This window comes from Rhincodon typus, chromosome 7 (assembly GCF_021869965.1).
Source record: "Rhincodon typus isolate 14 chromosome 7, sRhiTyp1.1, whole genome shotgun sequence".
NCBI classification, from domain to species: Eukaryota; Metazoa; Chordata; class Chondrichthyes; order Orectolobiformes; family Rhincodontidae; genus Rhincodon; species Rhincodon typus.
Genome location: NC_063338.1, coordinates 39,240,783 through 39,263,438, shown reverse-complemented (window position 1 = coordinate 39,263,438; position 22,656 = coordinate 39,240,783). Strand labels below are relative to the sequence as shown.

Genomic DNA, 22,656 nt, shown 5'->3' with positions numbered 1-22,656 from the left:
GGGCTCTCCGCTTCTTCCTGGAGCAAAGACCTGAACCATCCCCACCTACCACCACCCTCCTCCGCTTGGCTGAGCTTATCCTCACCCTCAACAACTTCTCTTTCAACTCCTCTCATTTTCTTCAGGTAAGAGGGGTTGCCATGGGTACCCGCATGGGCCCTTGTTATGCCTGTCTCTTCGCGGAGTACGTGGAACATTCCTTGTTCCAGTCCTATTCCGGCCCCCACCCACAACTCTTTCTCCGATACATCGATGATATCATCGGTGCTGCTTCCCTCTCTAGTCCGGAATTGGAAAACTTCATCAATTTAGCCTCCAATTTCCACCCTGCCCTCACTTTCACCTGGTCTATCTCTGACTTCTCCCTTCCCTTCCTCGACATTTCTGTTTCCAGTTCTGGGGTTAGACTCATATCCATTACAAACCCACCAACTCCCGCAGCTACCTGGACTATACAGCCTCACACCCCACTTCCTGTAAAGACTCCATCCCATTCTCTCAGTTCCTCCGTCTCCGTCGCATATGTTCAGATGAGGCCAACTTCGACAAGGGAGCCTCCGAAATGTCCACCTTCCTCAACCGAGGATTCCCCAGCTCTGTTGTCGACAGGGCCCTCAATCGGGTCTGACCCATCTCCCGCACGTCTGCCCTCACCCCTTCTCTTCCCTCGCGGAACAGTGATAGGATTCTCCTTATCCTCACCTACCATCCCACCAGCATCCACATCCAGAAGATCATCAGACGCCATTTCCGCCACCTCCAGCAACATGCCACCACCAGACACACATTCCCCTCCTCTCCCTTGTCCACCTTCCGCAGGGACCGTTCCCTCTGGGACACCCTGGTCCACACTTCCTTCACCCTAACACCTCCCCACAGCCCTACGGCACGATCCCCTGTAACCGGCGAAGGTGCAACACCTGCCCATTTACCTCCTCCCTCCCCAGTATCCAAGGGCCCAAACATACCTTCCAGGTGAAGCAACACTTCACCTGCACTTCCAAGAATCTAGTCTACTGCATTCGCTGCTCACAATGTGGTCTCCTCTACATTGGGGAAACGAAGCGTAGACTTGGCGACCGCTTCGCAGAACATCTACGTTCTGCTTGCAAAAAAGACCCTGAACTACCTGTTGCCTGCCACTTCAATGCACCACCCTGCTCCCTGACCAACATCTCTGACTCTGGCTTGCTGCAGTGTTCCAGTGAAGCCCAACGCAACCTGGAGGAACAACACCTCATTTTCTGCTTGGGGACCCTACAACCCTCCGGACTCCATATTGAGTTCAATAATTTTAGGGCCTAAACTCTCCCATGTCCCAGCCTCCCACCCCACACACCAGGCCTTGTTACCACATAGCCTGCCACTACACACCCCCTGTTGTTAGTCACTAACAGTCCCCACTAACAACTATTCACCCTCCCAGCCTGATCGTTAGCAACTCCTTTGTCTGTCCAACTGTCTCTCTCTCTCTTTGGGCTCTATCCTATCGTTTACTCCCTACCCCACCCACCTCCCTATTTTCTGCATATAAACTGACGTTTTCCCAGCCACCATCAGTTCTGAGGAAGGGTCACCGGACCCGAAACGTTAACTCTGTTTTCTCCTCCACAGATGCTGCCAGACCTGCTGAGCTTTTCCAGCAGCTTTGTTTTTGTTCCTGATTTACAGCATCCGCAGTTCTTTTGGTTTTTAGTTGACATCATAGAACTCAGTTTAGACCATTTGTAATATTGTACACTGCTCAGTCCACCCTCACCCTTCCCTGCACCACTCGTGAAAGACAAGGCACCAGTCTGGAAAAGGTGCAAAAAGACTTTCAAGCATGATAACAGAAATGAAAGTTTACGACTACAGTCTCCAGAATTTATCAAGAATTCTCATGTTACTAACAAGAGCACAATTCCTTGCTCTGGGAACTGATCATTTGTTTGCCTCTCTCTGTCTCTTTTTCATCAAATCTCGTTGACAGTATTCATTCAACTGGCACATTGATATATCTGACACCGACTCCATTCTCTGTGTGCGCCAGATCAAAAAGAGTTTACTGTGCTGGGAAAGGCTGACCATGTGAGTTTCTCTCTGGAAATGAGAAACTGAGGAATGACTTAAGAGGAGGCTGAGTAAAAGATCAAAGGGTTTGAAAGGGTAAACATGGGGAGAAACTAGGAGGATCAAGTCATTAAATCCAACAGTCTATTTCAGAGAAACATCTTTACTCACAGATTGATTATGATGTGGAAAAAACCTGTAATCGTGAGTTATGTGGATGCACGTGAAAGACAAATTACATTAGCAGATGAAAGAGAAAGGAATGGAAGAGTAAGTTGACAGCATCAGGTCAAGTGGAACGGAAAGGTGGGCAGGGGTGTCACTCTTGTGGAGCAAAAGCACCAGCTGGGCAAACAGCCTGTTTTTAACTGTAGTTCCAGGAAGGAACTGAGCATAATGGATTAAGTTATTCCTTAAACTGTCCATCGAAAAGTTATGGACATACAATAAAGTTATAAGTCGAAAGAATTGTTAGTCAACATGTACATTTGATACAAGGCCCCAGTCATTCATATTGCCATGGAGATGGGCTTTGAGAGAGGAAAGATTTCCAATACATATCCCAGAAAACTGGTCTCTCCGAGGGTCTTGCAATAAAACTTTTAGATAATCTGCCAAATTTTGGGAGAGAGAGCAAATAGAAATTGAAAGGTTCATGAAACAGCAGTACAACAAGGAGTTCGCATCTGGAAAGAACAAATTTATTAGGATTTGAAACATGGTTGGAGGATGTGTGTAACTTTGAGATAATTCTAAGCTTAAGAGCTGCCACATTGCAAAAGAAATTGAAGTAAACCCTTAGAAAATAGGAATCTCTTTGACTGGGTCCAAGAAAATCAAATGATTATTTTTGGGTCAATATTAGGTAACTGCTAGAGCTAATGAGGGGAGCCCATGGATGTGGTTTCTTTGAAATTTTACAAGGCTTTTGACCAAGTCGCACATCTGAGATCAGCATGCAAGATTGAAGTGCATGGGACTGGGGGTACTGTGTTGAAATGGATAGAAAACTGGGTGACAGGCAGGAAACAAAGAATAGGAATAAATGTGTCTCTTTATAAATGGCAGGCGGTGTCGTGTGAGATGCTTTATATACTACGCTGAAATGTCAAGTGGGTTTTTAGGTTGTGCAAAAAGTTAAAAACGAAAATACTTTCTTCTCGTTTAAAGTGCAAGGTGCTGATCCAAAAATACTTCAGTCTGCTTGTTTAATGAAACTTTGTCATGTCATCCTCTGAGCTATCAACTGGAAGACGGAATTTTACGTTACTAATTTTGATAGAGATTGTCGTAAGAAGCTATCTTACAAAAAAAAAATCTTTATATGGCTTGAATCAAGGTTCCAATCTTAATAAAGCAACGATTGTGCGTTTGTGATTTTGAGGGTCATAATTGGCTCAAGTTACACTTCTATCTTAATAAATTCCAAAGGTAAAGTTTTGGCCTTGGTTTTTATACAAGTTTGAACAGAAGCTAAAAACATGACAAAATTGGCTCTCGGAGAATAATCATCAAACACAGTTCAAACATACATCCTTTGGGACAGTTGAATAAAAGTGTAGGTCAACAGCACACCTGTATATGCTCGGTCTAACTCTGAACGAAGTTGATCACGCAAAAAAGACTGAGCTTTTACCCATGAATCAACTTACAGTGCAAGGTGGAATTGATATGCTTTTGCACATCTTATTTGAAAAGCCTTAGTTGTTTGAAAGTTAACACTTCCAACATGAACACCATACCTATTTCCAGTCACAATATCAAAAGCGGAAAGGGACTAACTCAGCCAAAAATATATAGAATGACTGGTTTTGCATAATGTCAGTGTAATGTATAATGCTTCTATAATGTAGAATGACAATAATGCTTTTGCTCCCCAAGTAGATAACCTCTCATTTATCCACATTATACTCCACCTACCACGCATTTGCCCATTCACTTAGTTTGCCCAAATCAAACTACAACATCTCTGCACACGCCTCACAGCTCATTCTTCTACCCAGCTTTATCTCATCTGCAAATCTAGAGATCTTACATTTTGATCCCTTAACTAAATCATTCATATATATTGTGAGTAGCTAAGGTCCCAGCACTGTTCTTTGCAGTACCTCACTAGTCACTGCCTGCCATTTATAAAGAAACCTATTTATTGCTATCCTTTGTTTCCTGCCTGCCACCCAGTTTTCTAATCGATTTCAACACACTACCCCCAATCCCACGCACTTCAATCTTGCATGCTGATCTCAGATGTGAGACTTTGTCAAAAGCCTTCTGAAATTCCAAAGAAACCACATTCATGGGCTCCCTTCATCAACTCTAGGTGTTACAAACTGGAAGAATTCCAGTAGATTTGTGAAGCACAAGTTCCCTTTCATAAAACCATGTGGAGTCTGTCCAATCCAGTCACTGTTTTCCAAGTGCTCATCTACTAAACCTTATATAATAGACTCTAGCATTTTCCCCGCTACTGACATCGGGCTTACTGGTCTATAATTCACGGTTTTCTCCCTGCATCCTTTTTTCAATAGCGGTGTTACAATGACTACCCTACAATTTGTAGCAATTGTTCCAGAGTTGAAGTCTCAGTCCAAGATAACAATGGGAACGAAGACAAAATCAAATGGGTTTAAGTGTTATTTGATTTCCTCTGCTGCTCTCGTCCTCGAACAGTTTAAATTAGCACAAACATTGATTTAACTCTCAATTTCAAATACAAACCCTAATTCAGGCCCATTGTTCCCAAAGATCAATTATTCAATCATTCAATTTCACATGTTCAATTAGTCATTAAATGAGAATGTCACTGTACCTGACGAGTTCCTTGATCTTTTTCTCTCTTTTTCCTCAGGTTCTTGCTCTTGTGATGAAGCTGCATGAGAAGATTCTGGTGCCTCCCTCAAACCAGGGACAGGACTGCTGGATTTAAAAGTCATTTTGTGAGGAGGTTCCACTGGACTTTCAGGTCCAGAGCCAGAACCAATCATCCCTTCAGAAGAAGATGACCTTTGCCTCTTTCTCTGAAGACTGGTTTGTTCCTTTCCATCTGCACTGTCCAAAAGGGGACTCTGCTGTCTTTGACTGGATATGTGTGGACTCTGGATATTTGAATTTCCTACCTCAGAGCTCTCAATGGTTTGCAGGCTCTTGTCATCTGTTGGGTCAGATGACAAAGTGCTATCTGGTTCCTTATTTTCAGTACTGATTTTCTGACAGCTCCTTTCATCTATTATTTCTGTATCTGACAGAGACTTGTTTTTTTCAGAACTAGGTGTAACCCTAGCTGGTGAAGATTGTGGGGAGCCCAGATCAGTTTTATCATCAGGTTTCTTTTCACTTGAAGATACTTCATCAGCACTGTGCATTTCTTTAGCAGATACCAAAGTTCCATATATTGTATCACATGTATTTAGACATTGGGATTGCTCTTCCAAAGGGCTATGACTTCGAGATGGTATCCTGCCAGTACTATCTGGAAGACAAAGCATCCTTTTTTCATTTGATGATTCTAAATCTTGAAACCGCTGCTCTTCTTTTCCATCTTGACTTCTTCTCTCATGATTTGCATTTGTGTGCAGAGGTATACTCTCACAATTACTTCCTTTTTCATTTTGGTGCAATGACATACATGGCTCTGAATCAGACCCTGGTTTATCATTATTTTCTTCTTCACTGGATGTCGAAGATGATGATGTGGATGATGAAGATGATGAAGAAGAGCTCGTGGAGGATGACGAAGAGGACGACGATGACGATGACGACGATGAACTGGATGATCTTCGTCTTGAGCTTTTAGAGGAGTTTCTACTCCTATCGTTTTTACTGTTCTCCAAGTTAGGATCGTGACATTTTGATTCACTATTACTGATATTTGTAGACAAATCTTTCCCAGAACTTGTGGCAGAGCAGGACAGAGTAGTTTTCCTTGTGGAATGAATACTTTCAGGCTGATTTTCTTTTCCTGGATCAGGGTTTGGTTTTCCGTGATCTTCTCCCTGCGCTGTAAAGGTTTTACTTTCTTCTAGACTATCTGGCAGAACAGTTCTGTTGTTTTTAAAATCAGTAATTTCATTGTGGGATGATCTGGGACTTCCAGACTCTGACTTTTGCGTTTCTTTTACGCTTGAACAGGGTGACCCATCCTTTTTTTGTTGTTGCTCATGAGGAGTACATTCACGCTCATCAGCTCGACTTTTTGAAGAGGGACTTGGAGATTTTTGCTTTGTACTTTCAGGGCTATTATTTCTGGAATCTGTTGCAGAGTGCACTGCAGTTTGTGGTTGTTTTTTACAACTTGACAATCGAGTGCTTGGTTCATGGCTGTCTGGACTTTGAGAAGCATTCCCACTTCCTTGTGTAACAATACATTCTTCTTTGCTTCTCCCAGAGTCTGATTCAACTAATCTACTATATTTTTGGGAGTCACGTCTAACATTTGAACAATGTGAATCAGGATACTTTGAAATTTTGAAATCCTCTTCGGGAGGGCTACGAGATGAGCTATCCGATTTTCGACTTCTGCTATCTCTGCTTTTCTCTTTTGATTCGACACTAGAATGGAACCGTCTTGACCTTGGAGAGCTATAGTTTCTCGCTTGGCCTCGATGTGTACTTTCTTCTACTTGCGAAGAACTCTTGTTACTTGTTGAACGAGTGTCCTTCAGTATTCTTTTGTCCCGACTCTCTGGGCTTCTTCTGTAGCTATCAGATTTCTCTGATCTATTAAATTTTGAAGTTGTACTCTCCTTCCTTGATGACCGATAAGGACTTCTGGAGCTGGACCTGTATTCCCTTCTTTGATGTCTGGGAGAAGGACTACTAGATTTTCTTTTGGACCTTCTATTCCTATCATCCCCAATTTTGCTCCTTGAATCTGGACTGTATCTTCGCCTTACCTCCTGAGGACTATGGCTTCTTGAAGGTTCTTTCCAAGAACTTTCTGGAGAACGTCGTCTTTTATCATTCTCTGGTCGTCTTTCCTTTGACCAGCTCAACTGTTTGAGATTTGAGCTTCTCTCTTCTCTGATGGTCGGCTTTTCATCCCTTCTTTCACGCTCCGATACTCTCGCTCGATGGTCCCCATGTGAAAAAGTTCTGTCTCTTCTTTCCAAGTGCCTTTCCTCTTTTCTCCGGCTGGCATTCCTTGGTGATCTACCTCTTTTGTCCTGAGGACTTGAAGAGGAACTCCTGCTACTACTATCACTACTGCTGCTACTACTGCTGCTGCTGCTTCCACTTGAACTGCTTGAACTGCTGCTGGAAGAGCTGTTACTGCTGTCACTGCTGCTACTGGATGAGCTGGAATCACTGTCACTGCTACTGTCCCTGGGGAGAGAAAAGAGAGTTCCATAAAATACTCGCAATAACTTTTGTAGAATACAAATCCTGGCAAAACTAACACATTTCTTTCTTGAGATCAACTTTTTGTTTTGGACATGGTATATTAGCGTTATATTCTGGTTAACTGAATCATGATCAGATGGACAATAAAGCTCTAATTATTTAATGAAGTGTCATATTCATAGCCTCAGTTCTGAACGCATTCAATGCAAACAGTTAATGTATAAATCCACCATAACGTGAAACCTTTGAGAATTCAGCACTTTACTACATAAAAGGAGGTTTTCATCCAGATTGATCTTTACAGCTTTTGTCTTTGAGATTACCTGGATATTCATAATTTAAACAAAATTCGAAACAATTATGACTGAGGTACAGCAGAATGACAAACAATTAGGTGACCTGCTCAAATTGGTTTTATATACAATTGTCAGAGTAAGACAGCAAAACAGAATTCATTACATCAACGAGAACACCATGGTAACTTAACTCAGGATAACATACTCACCTGCCATCCAGTCTCCTCCATTGAACATTAGATATGCATCCTGGGACCAGGTGGACAAGCATAGCAAAAGCAAATTCGAGGTGAATAACTTCTTTTAGCCTAGCATTTACTTTGTGTATGAAAATCTTTACAAGAAAAATATATTTGTTTCCATGCTAAAACACAGTTGGACAGATTACAACCTCAAATTCAGGGACTTTCCAATAAATGAACTACTCAATGTAACATAACTTGTGGTGGGATCATGAGATATCATTTAGTACCCATATACATCCACGAGAGTGATTATGAGTTTCTTTTGAACTATAAAATGCAAAGGCTGTCTTGTATTTGGACTTATGACACAAGACTGAACTGCTATTACACAATGACTGCATGTGAATTGCAAAACAAAAAAAAAAGGTCAAAGCAAAGATCTGTGTAAAAATATGTATGTAATCAAACAACAAGCAGATCAAACCATACTTTTTCCAGGGCATCTTTTCTCATATCTGGAATAAAACAATGATTTTTATGTACAAAAATTTAGCAACTTCACTCAGTGGCAGCATTCTTGCCTTCAAGACCAAAACCTGTGTGTTCAAATCCCATTAAAACTTCAGCACATAATCTAGATTGACAGTTTAGTGCAGTACTGCAGGCACACTGCATTGTCACAGTCATCATCTTTCTAAAAAAAGGACGAACTGAGGTACTGTCCACATATTCAGGCACTACCGAAAGTGCATAACCGGTTCTCTTGCGTCCTGCCTGGCTAACATCAATTCAATCATACAATACCCAAAGCAGACTAATTGAACGCTTTGTCCAATCCTGATTGTGGCAATCTGCACTGCACGTCTGCCTTAATGGAAACAGAGAAACTAAACCAAGCAAGTCATTCATTTGCAGGAAAGCACGACAATCTTCAATATACTGAGAACTATCACTGCACTACATAAACGATATATTTCCTTGTCTAAAAACGTACTTATAGTCATCTTAATTTTTTTTAAACTCAGAAACAAGTTTACACTGTATGCTTTAACTTGAACCGAAACCATCCATTTATTTTCTCCCAAGACAACCGCGGCATAGCTTGCAAATCTAGTACATGGATTGGGAAGTGATGAGGGGAGGGAATCACTTTCTTCCAAAGTTGGTGTCCTTGTAGGAAACACAATACAACTATTCACATTAAATGCCAACAATGAACAGAATCAACACTACTACAAGTTTACTGATCTACATACACCTCCATGCAAAAATCCTAACATACAGTATACCCAAACAATTAAAATTATTGGTAGATCAAGAAAAATTACTGACGTACTTTACTGAATAAAAATCACCCAGTGAGGCCAATAAATGCATATGTAAACAATGTATTGTGAATTTGCTTTTATATCCAAAGTGGTAACACAGCACCACCATCAGGTTCCAAGGAGGCAGGGAAACAGAAACAAAACAATCAGATTCTAAAGTGAATTTTTCACTTTCAGCACTGGAGACTGTTGGCATAAGTAAATTTAGAGAATGGAGGGAGTGATAATATCTTGAAGAATGACTCCGAGAACATGGGACCAATGGAGAAGGGACTGCATCTGAAGGAATAGTGAAGAATTGAAAAGCTGTTATTGGGGACTTCACAGTTAGGTGGACAGATGATACAAATATTAAAGAAATGTCCATTCCAAAAAGCTTGGGGCTTTGGTAGCACAGTGGGTAGTTTCCTTATCTCTGGGCCAGAATGGGTTCAAGTCCCACCCACTCCACTGGTGGATCATGACATTTCTAAACAAATTGATTAAAACTACTAGAACCCTGCATGGCATGTTACCTCCCTGATGCCAGGATAAAAACTATTGCAATTAAGGTTCAGATACTTTTGCTTGAGGAAAAGAACTGACGTAAAGGTTCTGGCACACATCAGTACTGATTTAAGATATTCATTTTTTATGGTTAGATTTCAGGAACTCAGGAACTTAAAAAGTCAGGACCACAAAAAGGTCATCGTCTCTGGATTACTCCCATCGTCATGCACGAGTGAAAGTAGAAGCAGAAAATCAGACTGCATCAAATCATAACTCAAGGCATGATGTGCTATGTGTACATGGACACATTGGGGGAGGTGTGGTATAGGTTCTTTGGCATTGGGGCCTTACCTATACAGATAGTTTCACCTCCACAGGGCTGAAATTCATGCTGCCATGGGGAGATTCATTAATGCAGCTGGAAAGGGTTAAAATTGTCTTGGAGGTGGGCATGAACATTGAGAAGCAGAAAAGAGAAATAAAGCGTATAAACATGCAACAGCATTGGATAGTTGTAGTCAAGATACAGTCATATTTTCGACAGAAAGAGACCACGAAGGACGATGAAGAACACAAGGAAAGGTGACGAATACATGTAAGTGAGTGCACAAAGTCTGGTGAACAACATTGATAATTATGGTGTTACAAAGCGGAGATCTGTCCCCCTCTGCTAACTAAAACCGAAACATCCCGAGAAGCTCGCCTTGCCTTGCTGTCTGTTGAAGGAAGCGTGAAAAGTGGTATAACCTGCCTCTCACTCCCGCAATTTGTTATAAAGGAGCGGTTACATGAAAGAAATCCCTGCTACTCACTTCACAATCAACAAATAACAATTTATTTATCTAACTCCAACAGTAAACAAATTAACAAAACGACTAACAAACCAAACAATTCCCCCTTAACTGCCGACTATTCCCGAATAAAACCAAATTTTAATGGTATGCTGTTCCAATAAATAAAAGTCCCACTTATATAAACCAAAGTAATAACAAAAATAAATTAAAATTAACTCTCTCAAAAATTACAGCCAGGATAAGTCTTCTGGAATGTTCTTTGCCTTCTCCGCTGTTCTCCAGTCAGGAACACCTTTCTCCGTCAAATTCTTGTGTCAGGAATATTAGCTAAGAGTGTCATAGTACCTTTATTTAGATGGTACTTACTCTGAGAGCCAGTGAGTTTCTCTTCAGATTGCAGTTTGCTCTCACACCAATTTTCAAATGCCCTCTTCTTTTATACCCTCGATGACCTATTAATTTCTTACAATAGGATTGGTCCTAGGTTACCAAAACCTAAGACCAATTGGTTTTTAGTTTTAAAGTGCCTGGTAAAAATTAATTGGCTGATATTCAAATTGGTTGCCTTGTTAACAAAAGACGACTACTGCCTGGGTTTCTAACCATAAGCCTTTTGATACAATGTTTCAATTTCAGGAGCTCTCTGTGAACCTGTAAATTTATTAAAAATCTCCAAGCTTAGAAAACAAAATCATCTTTTAAAGGGACCGTGTACTCTTACCCCCCTCATTATATAAACATCAATATTTTTAAAAGCACCAAAATCTAACATCCTGCCCAATCCACATGTATTTTACCTACCTTCGCAACAATGATGCAGTAGTGTTTGTGGATATGAGAGTTAACATTGGTGAGGACTAGCACTTGGTATTCAGGAATACAAAGTGCCCAAAGAGGTTAAGGAAGGATGTCAGTATCAATGAGTATTGGTAACACACTTCCCTCTCTTCCTTTCCTATCTTTTTCCGGGGGGGGGGGGAACAATGTCATTTTATCATCAGTAACAGCACCAGGGTAGAAGGTCAACAAGCACTTGGAGAGGTCTGAATCTATTAAGCATTAACAGCACAGCTTGAAAATGGCAGACTGTTCTTCAATAATCTAATGTAATTTTTTTGGTGAAATAACATAGAATGTTGGTGAAAAAATGCAGTGACTACATGGATTTGAAACAAACTGAAATATAAAAAAGATAAGTTAACAAAATTGTGACTAGTGAAATCGGAGTGTCAATTTTAACTTGGATAAGAAAAGCAGGCTTACTGACAGAAAGCAGCAACCATAATAGATATTTTGGAGCTCCAAAAGGCTCCCTGCCAGGATTATGGTTTTTAAGTGATGTAGGTTGTGGGATTTATACAGTCGATTCTGCTGTAATGCGCGTTCTGTCAACGCAAATTGTAATGCGATTGATGAACGCGGAATGCTATGTCTAAAATGTAAACTTGTGTTGGCTATAACAGAAATCTATCGGTGCGCGAAGTACGCACTGACATCACCTGATCATTTCACAGGCTTTGTCGTGAATACTTACAATGTCTCCGCAACAGCATCACATGATCATTTTTGTGGGCTTGGTCGTGAAGTGTTTTCTGAGAGGTACAGTGCAACCACCTCCCTCATCAAGTCATCTTCACATTATTTCAAAGTAAAATGTTAAACTTACTTTTATTTTATTATTAGATACGAATTAAACATTTATTCAAATTGTGCCTCCTTTGGGTTGGGCTTTTGAGTGATTTTTTTTCCGGTGATCTTTCCTAACCCCACTTTTCCCGTAGGACCTATTATTTCTATAGTGCAATTTTCAAAAATGCAATGTTGCACAGGAACACAACTATCGCATCAAAACAGAACCCACCGTATATGTGTAACTGTACATTTCAAAGTACGTATTTTGAACTTCTGTGCAAGAAAAATTCTGTTTTATTGTTCATAAAACTGTAGAAAATTGCATCCTTTTCAGAATAAAATTTCAGTCTGGGATCCAATCTCGCCGATAATCATAACATATACACATAACTGTACTAAATTTCATTTGTCCAGTCTAAGTGTTTGTGATGTATTTTGAAAGAAAGTACAATGGAAGCAATGCTAACACAGATCTAGAGTCTGCAGGTACAAAAAAATAAACTTTGTCCAAAAATTCTTGAGGATGGCAGGACATTCTAACAAAGTGCGAGCAAAGTAGTGTCATCATGAGTTTGATAAGTAGAGGCATGAAGTACAGAAGCAGGATGCTATGCTGAACTGTTGGAGAGCTCTGCCTGGGCCGCAACTAAAATAAAGCACCTAGCACTTCACTTTATGAAGGGCATTTAGCAGAATAGTTACAGCAACAGAATTTAGCTACAAGATTATGTTGGAGATTCTTTTCCTTGGAGCAAAAAGATTGAGTGAAGCTTAGAGAGAAGTGCCCATGGTTATAGTAAGTTTACCCAAGATCAAAGAAACATTTTTCAATTAGCTGATGGAAAAAGACCAGTGGACACAGATTTGAGGTATTGGTGAGAACTGTGACTTTTTTTTTTAAGTGCAATTGGTGGCAATGACCTGGAACTTGCTGCTTACTGAAAGGTTATTGGAAGCAGGAATTGTTAATAAATTCAAAAGGAATTTGGATGGGGACTTGAGGGAAAGATATTTGTAGGAATTCAGGAATACAATAGGGGAATGGGACTGACTGAATTGCTGCACAGAGAGCTGATAATGTACACCATGTATTGAAAAGCACCTTCGTTACAATGCCCCTATGAAAACAATAGTCAAAATCTGATTTCAAGACAGCTAAAAGTAAAGACAAAACCAGTTATCTGTACCTGCTTTCTGTTTAGGGTGCAGTTGTAGTCAAGAACCTATTAAAAACCATTTGCATATATCCTTAAGTCCAAACAGCAAATCATGGTTGAGAAGTGAGCACCTGCAGTCCATGAACTTTGTCTGACAAATATTTGCATAACTTGATTACAGAACAACTGCTAATAGGGAAAATACCGAATTGCACCGCTTCTGCATTTTACCATAATATCTTGCCAATGTTAAGACAATACCTTGATAAGATGATGTTTTATGCCAAATTATTGTTGATAAAATCCATATGTCAAATCAAAAGAAATAAAAAAAAATGTGCAGTCTTTCTAACTGCAGTTTATGTTCAAGGATTTGAATATTTAACTGACAAAGACATGAAATACAATGATGTTCCAGTTTTCTGTACTTATGTGGCACATTTTCAATTCATTTTTTTTTCAATTCACCATCTTTCAGTTTCTGAATGTAGGACCGAAACACACACAAATTTGAGATGGGGATTTCCAAATCAAGTGCATCGTCAACAGTGAGGACACAAACACATTGTATCATAAAATATTTTCAAGCATTTCTGATACAGGTCTTTAAGCATTGCCTCATGGGGGTTCGAATATGGAGAAGAGGCCAACAACCATGAAATCAATTAATAATCCATTTTTGTGGAACTATGGTATAAGAACAAATATTGTCACCACACCATGTAAATTGTTGCTCTTCAAAGAATGCAACAGGATCTTCTATATCAACTGGAGTTGGCTTCACATTCCATCCAAAAGACTCAAGTTTGTACAGTGCAGCTTCTCCACAGTACTGCAGAATTGTGCAAACCTAAGTAATGTCCTCCAATCTTTGGTTGGAGTTTCAGCCCATGATCTTATGCCTCAGGAGTGCTATCAAGTGAACTACAGTCAACATGCAAATGGAAAAATCACTTCTTACAAATCATGTCTCCAAGTACATCATCTTTCAGCCAACTATAAGGGCCCTAACCAGATTGAATTTAAGCAGTCTTAATTTGATTTACAATTGATGAAAATACAGATTGCAAAACTTCTTGTAATATCATTCTGCATAAAGATACCGTGAGGCGTCCAAGCACTGTTTCAATGAAGGTGTTTCAAGGGTAGGGTGAAAACACAACTTGAGCACTTGCCCCAAGTTACTGTTGAATCCTGATAATTTTGGTAAAATGGTGGAGATTTTAAGTCTCCGTCTCCTCACATTTTCGCCTGCATGTATAAAAATAAGCATTAAATTACTGTTGGAGGAAAGAAAACACCTTCATTTCAGGAAAACTTGTGCATTCCTAACATTGCTGAATGCAATTTGTTGACACGAATTCATGCAGCTTTTTTTTTATAACATATTCAGTTATTTTACCTCTGTGCAAATAATCTAATATAGTTACCACGCTTTTTAGTACGAGAAGTTTCTCTTGCATTTCCTTTAAACTATTTTTGCTTCCAAAACAATTTTCATAAGCTCTCTTCAGTCTTCTCTACAGCTATGCATTCCAACTCTTCACAAGTCTCTTCAAAACATATACAATGTTCCACACACTCACCAGTCCCACATTTGACAACTTAATGACTCCCTGCTGACAAGCATATCAATTGTAAAATCTGCTTATTCATCATTAGTTAATGGCCACATCATCTTTATATCTGCAATTTTCACCAGTCGTGTTCCATCTTGCACCTTTTCAAATTAAAGTGTAATGTTCACCCATCCGCTACCATTAGAAGCAGATTACTCTACCAAGATCGACCACTTAAATTCTGTGTGCTTTCATAGCACTAAGTAGGAGCCGTGGGTGAATGCTAGCAGATTCGTCTCATGAGTGAAGTCATGGGTTAAAGTCCCAGACGTCCAACTTGAACACAAATTGACACTTACGCACAATCCTGAGAACTGTATTATTAAAAGTGTGATCTTTTGCATAATATGTTGAACAGAGACTCAAGTAGAATACTGGCTAATTTACAACAAAACTGCAATTGGCTAATTAGCCAAGATATCCCGAAGGTCAGGTTATGGTGAAATCATCACTTGTTCATGTCAATAGCACAGGAAAGCAATGAAAGTATGAAAACCAGAACAACTGTGGATGCTGGAAATCAGAAACAAAAACAGAAATTGCTGGAAAAGCTCAGCAAGTCTGGCAGCACCTGTGGAGAAAAATCAAGAGTTAATGTTTCAGGTGCTTCTTCAGAACTGAGACTTGTCACTCCGGATTAAGAAAGCTCATGGATGCTTGTCATATGATCACTCCATCCATTTGTATCAGGGTGAGGTCACACCAGAGTGACAAAATCACAGGCAAGCCAAAAATGATGGCTGCAACACGGTCTCACCCACCCTGATTAAGTACACACCAAAAAGACATCTCCTAAAACGTAAGAAGCTGGAATATTTTCTCATTTCTTACCAAGTCTCTTTAATGTTTAAAGATAAAATGTGTAATGGTGAAAAGGGAAGCAAAGAATGCATCACTGCCATGGTGTGTGCCAACATGGATAGGACCAAAATGTTGCTGCTTGTATATCCAAATCCAAGAAGCCAGACTGTTCTGCAAATGTCCAAGTGTCACCCATGCACTATCAGGCTCACAAAGCATATTGGAGGTGTGAATCAGGAAGGTGGATAAAATGTATCAACGGAAGAAAAGGAAGATTATCTCTCCAACATGCAGAAATCTTTGGATATACTCAGCAGCTCTGATGGAGAGAGAAACAGAGTAAACATTTAGCATGAAAAGACTCTTGTTCAGTACAGTTCTCCATAGATGCTGCTACACCCAAGTTTCTCCAGCATTTTCAGCATTCGCACTAATTTGCTTTTATTTGTTGATTATCACCCTCATAGCCTTCAAGAATTCGAGAATGCTCGCCTGTTCACCTTCCCGCTTGCCTAGGCAAAGCCTCAAAGGCCTCAGAGATGCAGCAGGACTTTGCACTGCAGCATGAAAAGGCAGAAAATAAATTTAACTGCATTCACAACATGGTAGATTGCCTAAAGATTGCATGCTAAGCAGAAAAGGGTAGCAGCTTTTCCAGTTCCAACATTATTCAGAGTTTTTACTGTACAAAATAAATCAAGTCGTTATAAGACGCCAGCAAACTGAAAAACAAAGACACTTTCACATATTTACTGTGTGACTGTGTTTTTATTTGGTTTAATTTTGATGTAGGTTGCACTTGCAAGCTAGTCAGATTACGCAAGGGCTTTCTCGGCTATCCCAAATCTCTGCTCAACACCAATTTGAGGACAGACCCTCTTCAATTTGCTTTATCACCATTTTACCGTATCTCAAAGCTGACTGGAACATTTAAGTACAAATTCACCTATGTACATACTGTTTATTACAACTGAAACTACATTTCAAATCCACATCTCACAGTATACCATTTTGGAGCATCTGAAGGTGAAAATACTATGAAAAGTCCATCCATTTGATGCACCTACGTTACCAACTCAGTAAAAGAAAGTTGTGACATTGTCAAAGTTCAGTACAATTCCAACTTGTGCTAAGATTTCAAGTATTTGTTCAGAAGGGAACTCGTTCATCATACCGATGTTAGAATAATTTCCATGCAAAGTGGTTTGACACTGCAAAACTGCATGTCAGAGAGTAGCCAAGGAATATTTGAGGTTATCAACACCCTTCTGCTCTACAACTATGCGAACTAACTATGCAAAGTGCCGAGCAAAATTTTCCCCTCCAGAGACCATGCTTGGACAATGATGTTTAACCATGTCGCAGACTTCCAAAGTATATCAGTGCAATTATAGATACAATTCAGTTGCTTCACAATAAAAAGGCTTAGCAATATCAAATAATGTACCAGTAAGGAGCAAGACTGCTCCTCTTCTGAACAAAAAATACAATTGTGTTAACTCTTTGTTGGAAAAGGTAAAGGCGGAAACAGTATGGTTACCGTGAAGAAATTGTCATTATTTTGAAAAAAATAACTCTAATAATGTAACTAAAATAAAATCAAATTTGGGCAGGATGGAATAAAATGCAGTTTCTAAAATCAAAACGTATACCCAAAGACATGATGTGCATTGTTTTCTCATGTTGGTTATCATACAATGTTTGGTTGATTTTTTAGTTTGCCAAGTGTCTTTGAATTTTCAGTTATAAAGCTGTTGTAAAAACCATGTTAGAAAATAACTCTCATTTAATTAAGATTTAAAATATTTCAGTCAGTCCTAAACAACACATGTAAGCAATAATAGGTTGGTAATTTACTTGTCATAGTTCCCTTTTAAAATCTGGGTATTATCTAACATATGGGATTAAAACATTGCCGTTTACCTCTGTTCGAATCCAGCCAAAATAGAGATTTTAAAAAACAACCATTTTAGCCAATTCTCAGACTTGAACGTTGAAAGACAATTTTCAAGCACCCTGATTCATTCTAATAAGACATCCATGAAAGGTAACAAAATCAAAAGGAATAAAATAATGCAAAATGTGCTGTAAAATGTACTACTTAAACATTTGGTTGTTCTCACACTGCATTAACAGCAATATCATGATCGATTTCAAGGGTTGAGGACAAATGAAAAACTTCTATGAAACAATTCATCACTTGCCTAGACAATCAACGTTAATTTCTGTATTCCAAAAAAAACGTGCACCTGCTATCACTTGGTGTCTTTGAAAGTGAGGCCTCAGCAGGATAACATCTTTGAAGTGGAATTCAGAACTGCCTTAGAAATCACTGTCCAAACGGGAAGCCAAAGAAGCCTTGAATAAAGTTTCAGAGAAAAAATACATAGGTAAGGTACTTTTGGCATCCCATTAGAAAAGGACAAAGGCTTAGGGAATGCTCAAAAGCTACAAATTCATCATAGGAGGAAAGGAGATTCTAAATGGCTCTTTTGGCACAGTGGTAGTATCCCTTCCTTGAAGCCAGGAGACCCAGGTTCAAGTCCCATCTGTTCCAGAGCTGTGTAGTGACATCTTTGAACAGGCTGATTAGAAAATAGGCAACAAGGTGTGGAGCTGGATGAACACAGCAGGCCAGGCAGCATCAGAGGAGCAGGAAAGCTGATGTTTCGGGTCTGGACCCCTCTTGAGAAATGGGGGAGGGGAAGGGGGCTCTGAAATAAATAGAGAGAGGGGGAGGCGATGACAGAAGAGCAGATAGAGGAGCAGACAGGTGGTGAGAAGACGGACAGGGTCAAGGAGGCGGGGATGAAGCCAGTACAGGTGAGTGTAAGTAGGGAGTTGGGATGGGGGTTGGTCGGGGAGGCAGGAGGGAAAACGGACAGGTTAAGGAGGCGGGGAGGAGGCTACTAGGTAGGAAGTGGGGGTGGGGGGTGGTCAGTGAAGTGGGAGGAGGTGGATAGGTGGGAGAAAAGATGGACAGGTCAAGGAGGCGGGGACGACAGGAGCTGGTCTTGGGATGAAGTTGGGGATGGGGAGATTTTGAAGCTTGTAAAGTCCACAAGACCACCACTGGGCAGCAGGGTTCCCAGGCGGAATATAAGGTGCTGTTCCTCCAGCCTTCGGGTGGCATCGTTGTGGCACTGGAGGCAGCCCAGGATGGACATGTCGTCCAAGGAGTGGGAGGGGGAGTTGAAGTGGTTCGCGACTGGCAAGTGTAGTCGTTTGTCACGAACCGAGCATAGGTGCTCCACAAAGTGGTCTTCAAGCCTCCGCTTGGTTTCCCCGATGTCCAGGAGGCCACATTGGGAACAGCGGATACAATATACCACATTAATCAATGTGCAGGTGAACATCTGTTTAACGTGTCCTTGTTTTTCAAGGACCGCAATTTCCCTCCACAGTGGTCGAAAACGCCCTCGACCGCATCTCTTGCGTTTCCCGCACCCCAGCCCTCACACGCCCTCCCTGCATTAACAACAAAGACAGAATTCCCCTTGTCCTCACATATCACCCCATCAACCACCGGATTCAATGCATCCTTCTCTGGAACTTCCGTCACCTGCAATCTGACCCCACTACTAAGGATATAATTCCCTCCCCACCCTTATCTGCCTTCTGGAGGGACCGCTCTCTCCGCGACTCCCTCATCCGCTCCACACTCCTCACTAGCCCCACCACCCCCGGCACTTTTCCCTGCAACCGCCAGAAGTGCTACAGCTGCCCCTACACCTCCCCCCTCACTACCATCCCAGGCCCCAAGAAAACCTTCCACATTAAACAGATGTTCACCTGCACATCCATGGTGTGTGGATAGTATCTTGGCATGGATAGAGGATTGGCTCAAAGTAGGAGTGTTGGGGTGCAAATGGCGTTTTCAGGATTGTAACATCTGTGTTCTCCATCAGTTAGAGATCAATGCTGTAGCACAATTATTTCCAATGCACATTAATGATTTTGATGAGAAAAGTGAGTGAATGTATTAAGGCCAAGTTTAAAGATGGCACAAAAATCGGTGGAACAGCAAGTGGTGAGGATGGCACAAACAGTCCACAGAAGCAGGTTATATAAGTAGACAAAAACTAGACAGATGGAATATAATGTGGAAAAATGTAAGGTTACGCACTTCGGCATGAAGAAGTGTTGAATATTCTTTAATGGGGAAAAAATTACAGAAAGCCACAGTTCAGAAGGATTTGAGACTCCTCGTGTATGAATCAAAAGAAAATGGCATCCAAGTTCAGAGGGTAGCAGGAAAAGCACATAAAATGTTGAGCTCTACTTCTCAGAGGATGGAATATAAAAATAGGGAGTTGTTCACTTGGTTGATTCCAGGTATGGTGGGATTTTCATTTGATCAGAGGTGAGCTTATACTCATGGGAGGTTACAAAGAACACAGTAGGCATTATTAAAACCTAAGATTCTGAGGGGGCTATACAGGGTCGATGCCGAGAGGTTGCTTTCCCTTGTGGGAGTGTCTAGGATCAGAAGGCTCGGTCACAGACTAAGAGGTCATCCATTTAAAACAGATGAGGAGGATTTTTTTTTCTTATTTCCCGCCAGAGGGCTGACAGTCTGTGGAATTCTTTACAGCAGAGTGCTGCAGATGCTTGGTCGATCAGTATATTCAAGGTTGATGCAGACACATTTTTAATCAGGAAGAGAATCGGGTTATGAGTAAAAGGCTGTAAAGTGGAGTTCAGGATCGTCAAATCAGGCATGATCTCACTGAATGGTGGAGCACTGCTCTTATGTCTCAGGACATTCTATTCTCAGTGCTGAACATTTTTGACATTTTCTTTCTAAGGTGCAATCCTCAACCTGCTTGCTATAAGCTCTTCATTCACCATTTTAAGGCATTGAATAAAAGCTGTATGAACGCCACCACAAAAATTCAAATAACAAAGTATACAGGATTGTAGGCTTCATAAACATGGGGCATGAGTACAAGATCAGGGAACTTAAAATGAACTTATATAAGATATTAGTTGGTCTTAGGTGGAGCCTTATGTAGAGTTCTGGGAATGATGTGAATACACTGGTGTGAAGAAGGGGCTTACAAGAATGGTTCCAGCAATGAGACACTTCAGTCATGAGAAAAGATTGGATGGTTTGTCCTGCAAAGGGCTTAGAGGAGATTTGATGCAAGTTATCAAAATCAAAAAGTCTTTTCTCACACAACACCTGGAAATGTGGTGGAGGCAGTCAAGACGGCACTGGATGATTACTTAAATCGAAACCAGCTGCAGGAGGAGGAGGAAAAAGGCAAGAGAATGCACTAAGTTTAAAATGCTCAGAATGCCAGTGCAAACACAATGGGCCAAAAGGATCTCTTCTGCACTGTGCCTATTCTGTGATATTTCATTTCTATTTTAATGATAGGATATTACCAACTTAAATATTGACATTTTTACATGTCCACAAGATATGACAACACTTTGGGTACTGAATTCGTTTACTGCCAGTTCACAATATGGGCAGGATTACAGCCGGAAAGGTGTAGCACTACAAAATTCTCCAGAAATTTTGAAGTCACTTCTGTAGAAGCTCGTTCCAGAATGGGGTCAACAGCCTTTTAATCTGATGAGCCCAAAATAGTAATTATTGGGAGCTACAAGCGGAAAATACAACATTTTGAAAGCAAAATCTTGGAAAATTGCCCAGAGTCTCTCGTTGAATGCATAACTTATGTACAATAATAAACAAAATACATGGTTTAAATTAGTGTATCAAAAGAAAATTCAGAAATTAAAATATACCCAATTCTGAATCATGACATTTTTGACTTTATTAATTATAATTGTCAATAAAGTCACTTTGAAAACAAACTTTAATTTACGATGTACGGAACTGAGGCAGTTTTTGCGACTCATGGTTTGAATATAGTATCTAACATCACATACAGAATAATTTACTTCAGTTATATGAGAAACAATAATGGTTAATCACAAAACCATACTGCAAACAAAATGCATTACCTCTAATCATGTTACAACTTACCCTCAAACTGGATTACAGCATGGTGACTTTTTCAACAAATATTAATTTGTCATTGGAAAATGTCACACAAGGATTTCTGTTATTCCCTAGGAAAATAAATTGCATTTCTTGACTATTTTATTAAAACTTATTTTTATGTTGATGTAATCCAACTGGAAAAAGCTGGAGCCTCAAACTATATATTCAAGTACCACACATGATAATGGAGCCACAGATTGCAGACGCCTCGTTTAGAATGAAATCTAAATCATTAATTTAGTGACAGAACTGGAAGCACTTCCGGCACTTGAAAAACTTCTGCTTACTCCTGCTCTTTGCTTTCACCTTTATAAACAATTTTTAATCTTGTTTCCAATCCTCCACATAATTTCATCCCACTTAAATACTGTTTGGCAATCCCTGTTTGGTACCTGAATACCTTTGCTCTCAATCAATTATGGAAACTAAGTTCCCAGTTTTGACATTAACCTAACGTAAACATTGCAGAAAAGGCAAATTAAAATCCATCCGAATACAGTCAGACATTGATTTGGAATTTTGAGCTGATTAATAAATGCACACATCGACACACATGAAACCAGACAGACTTTGGTTCAAAATCTGAAAATTTCACAGCAGTTCCTCCTACAGCACCTTCCAAACCTGCAACATGGACCAACGAGAAGGATAAGGGCTGTAGATGCATGGGAGCACCATCACTTACAGGTTCTCCTCCTTGAAACTTGAAACTAAATTGCTAGTCCTTCACTGTTGCTGGGTCAAACTCCTAGTGCTCTGATAGAGAGAGTTCTGTCAGTGTAAAATCCCCCAATGAACTGTTACGATTCATGAAGACAGCTCACTAACACTTTTTCTGCGGAAATTAGGGATGGGCATAAAATGCTGCCCTAGCTAACGGTGTTCACCCATATGCACTGTTCAAATAGAAAACATCTGCAGTGGTATTTCAAGTTCACCAATGT

General features: G+C 40.3%; 1 protein-coding gene across 1 annotated transcript in view; it reads right to left on the bottom strand.

Annotated features, from left to right (window-relative positions):
- cwc22 (CWC22 spliceosome associated protein homolog) overlaps positions 1–22,656 on the bottom strand; it is an 83,543-nt gene that overhangs the window by 57,347 nt on the left and 3,540 nt on the right. Inside the window, exon 2 of the mRNA XM_048598772.1 lies at positions 4,862–7,374. Coding sequence (XP_048454729.1) covers positions 4,862–7,374 — 2,513 coding nt within the window. The remainder of the gene's footprint in view (positions 1–4,861; positions 7,375–22,656) is intronic.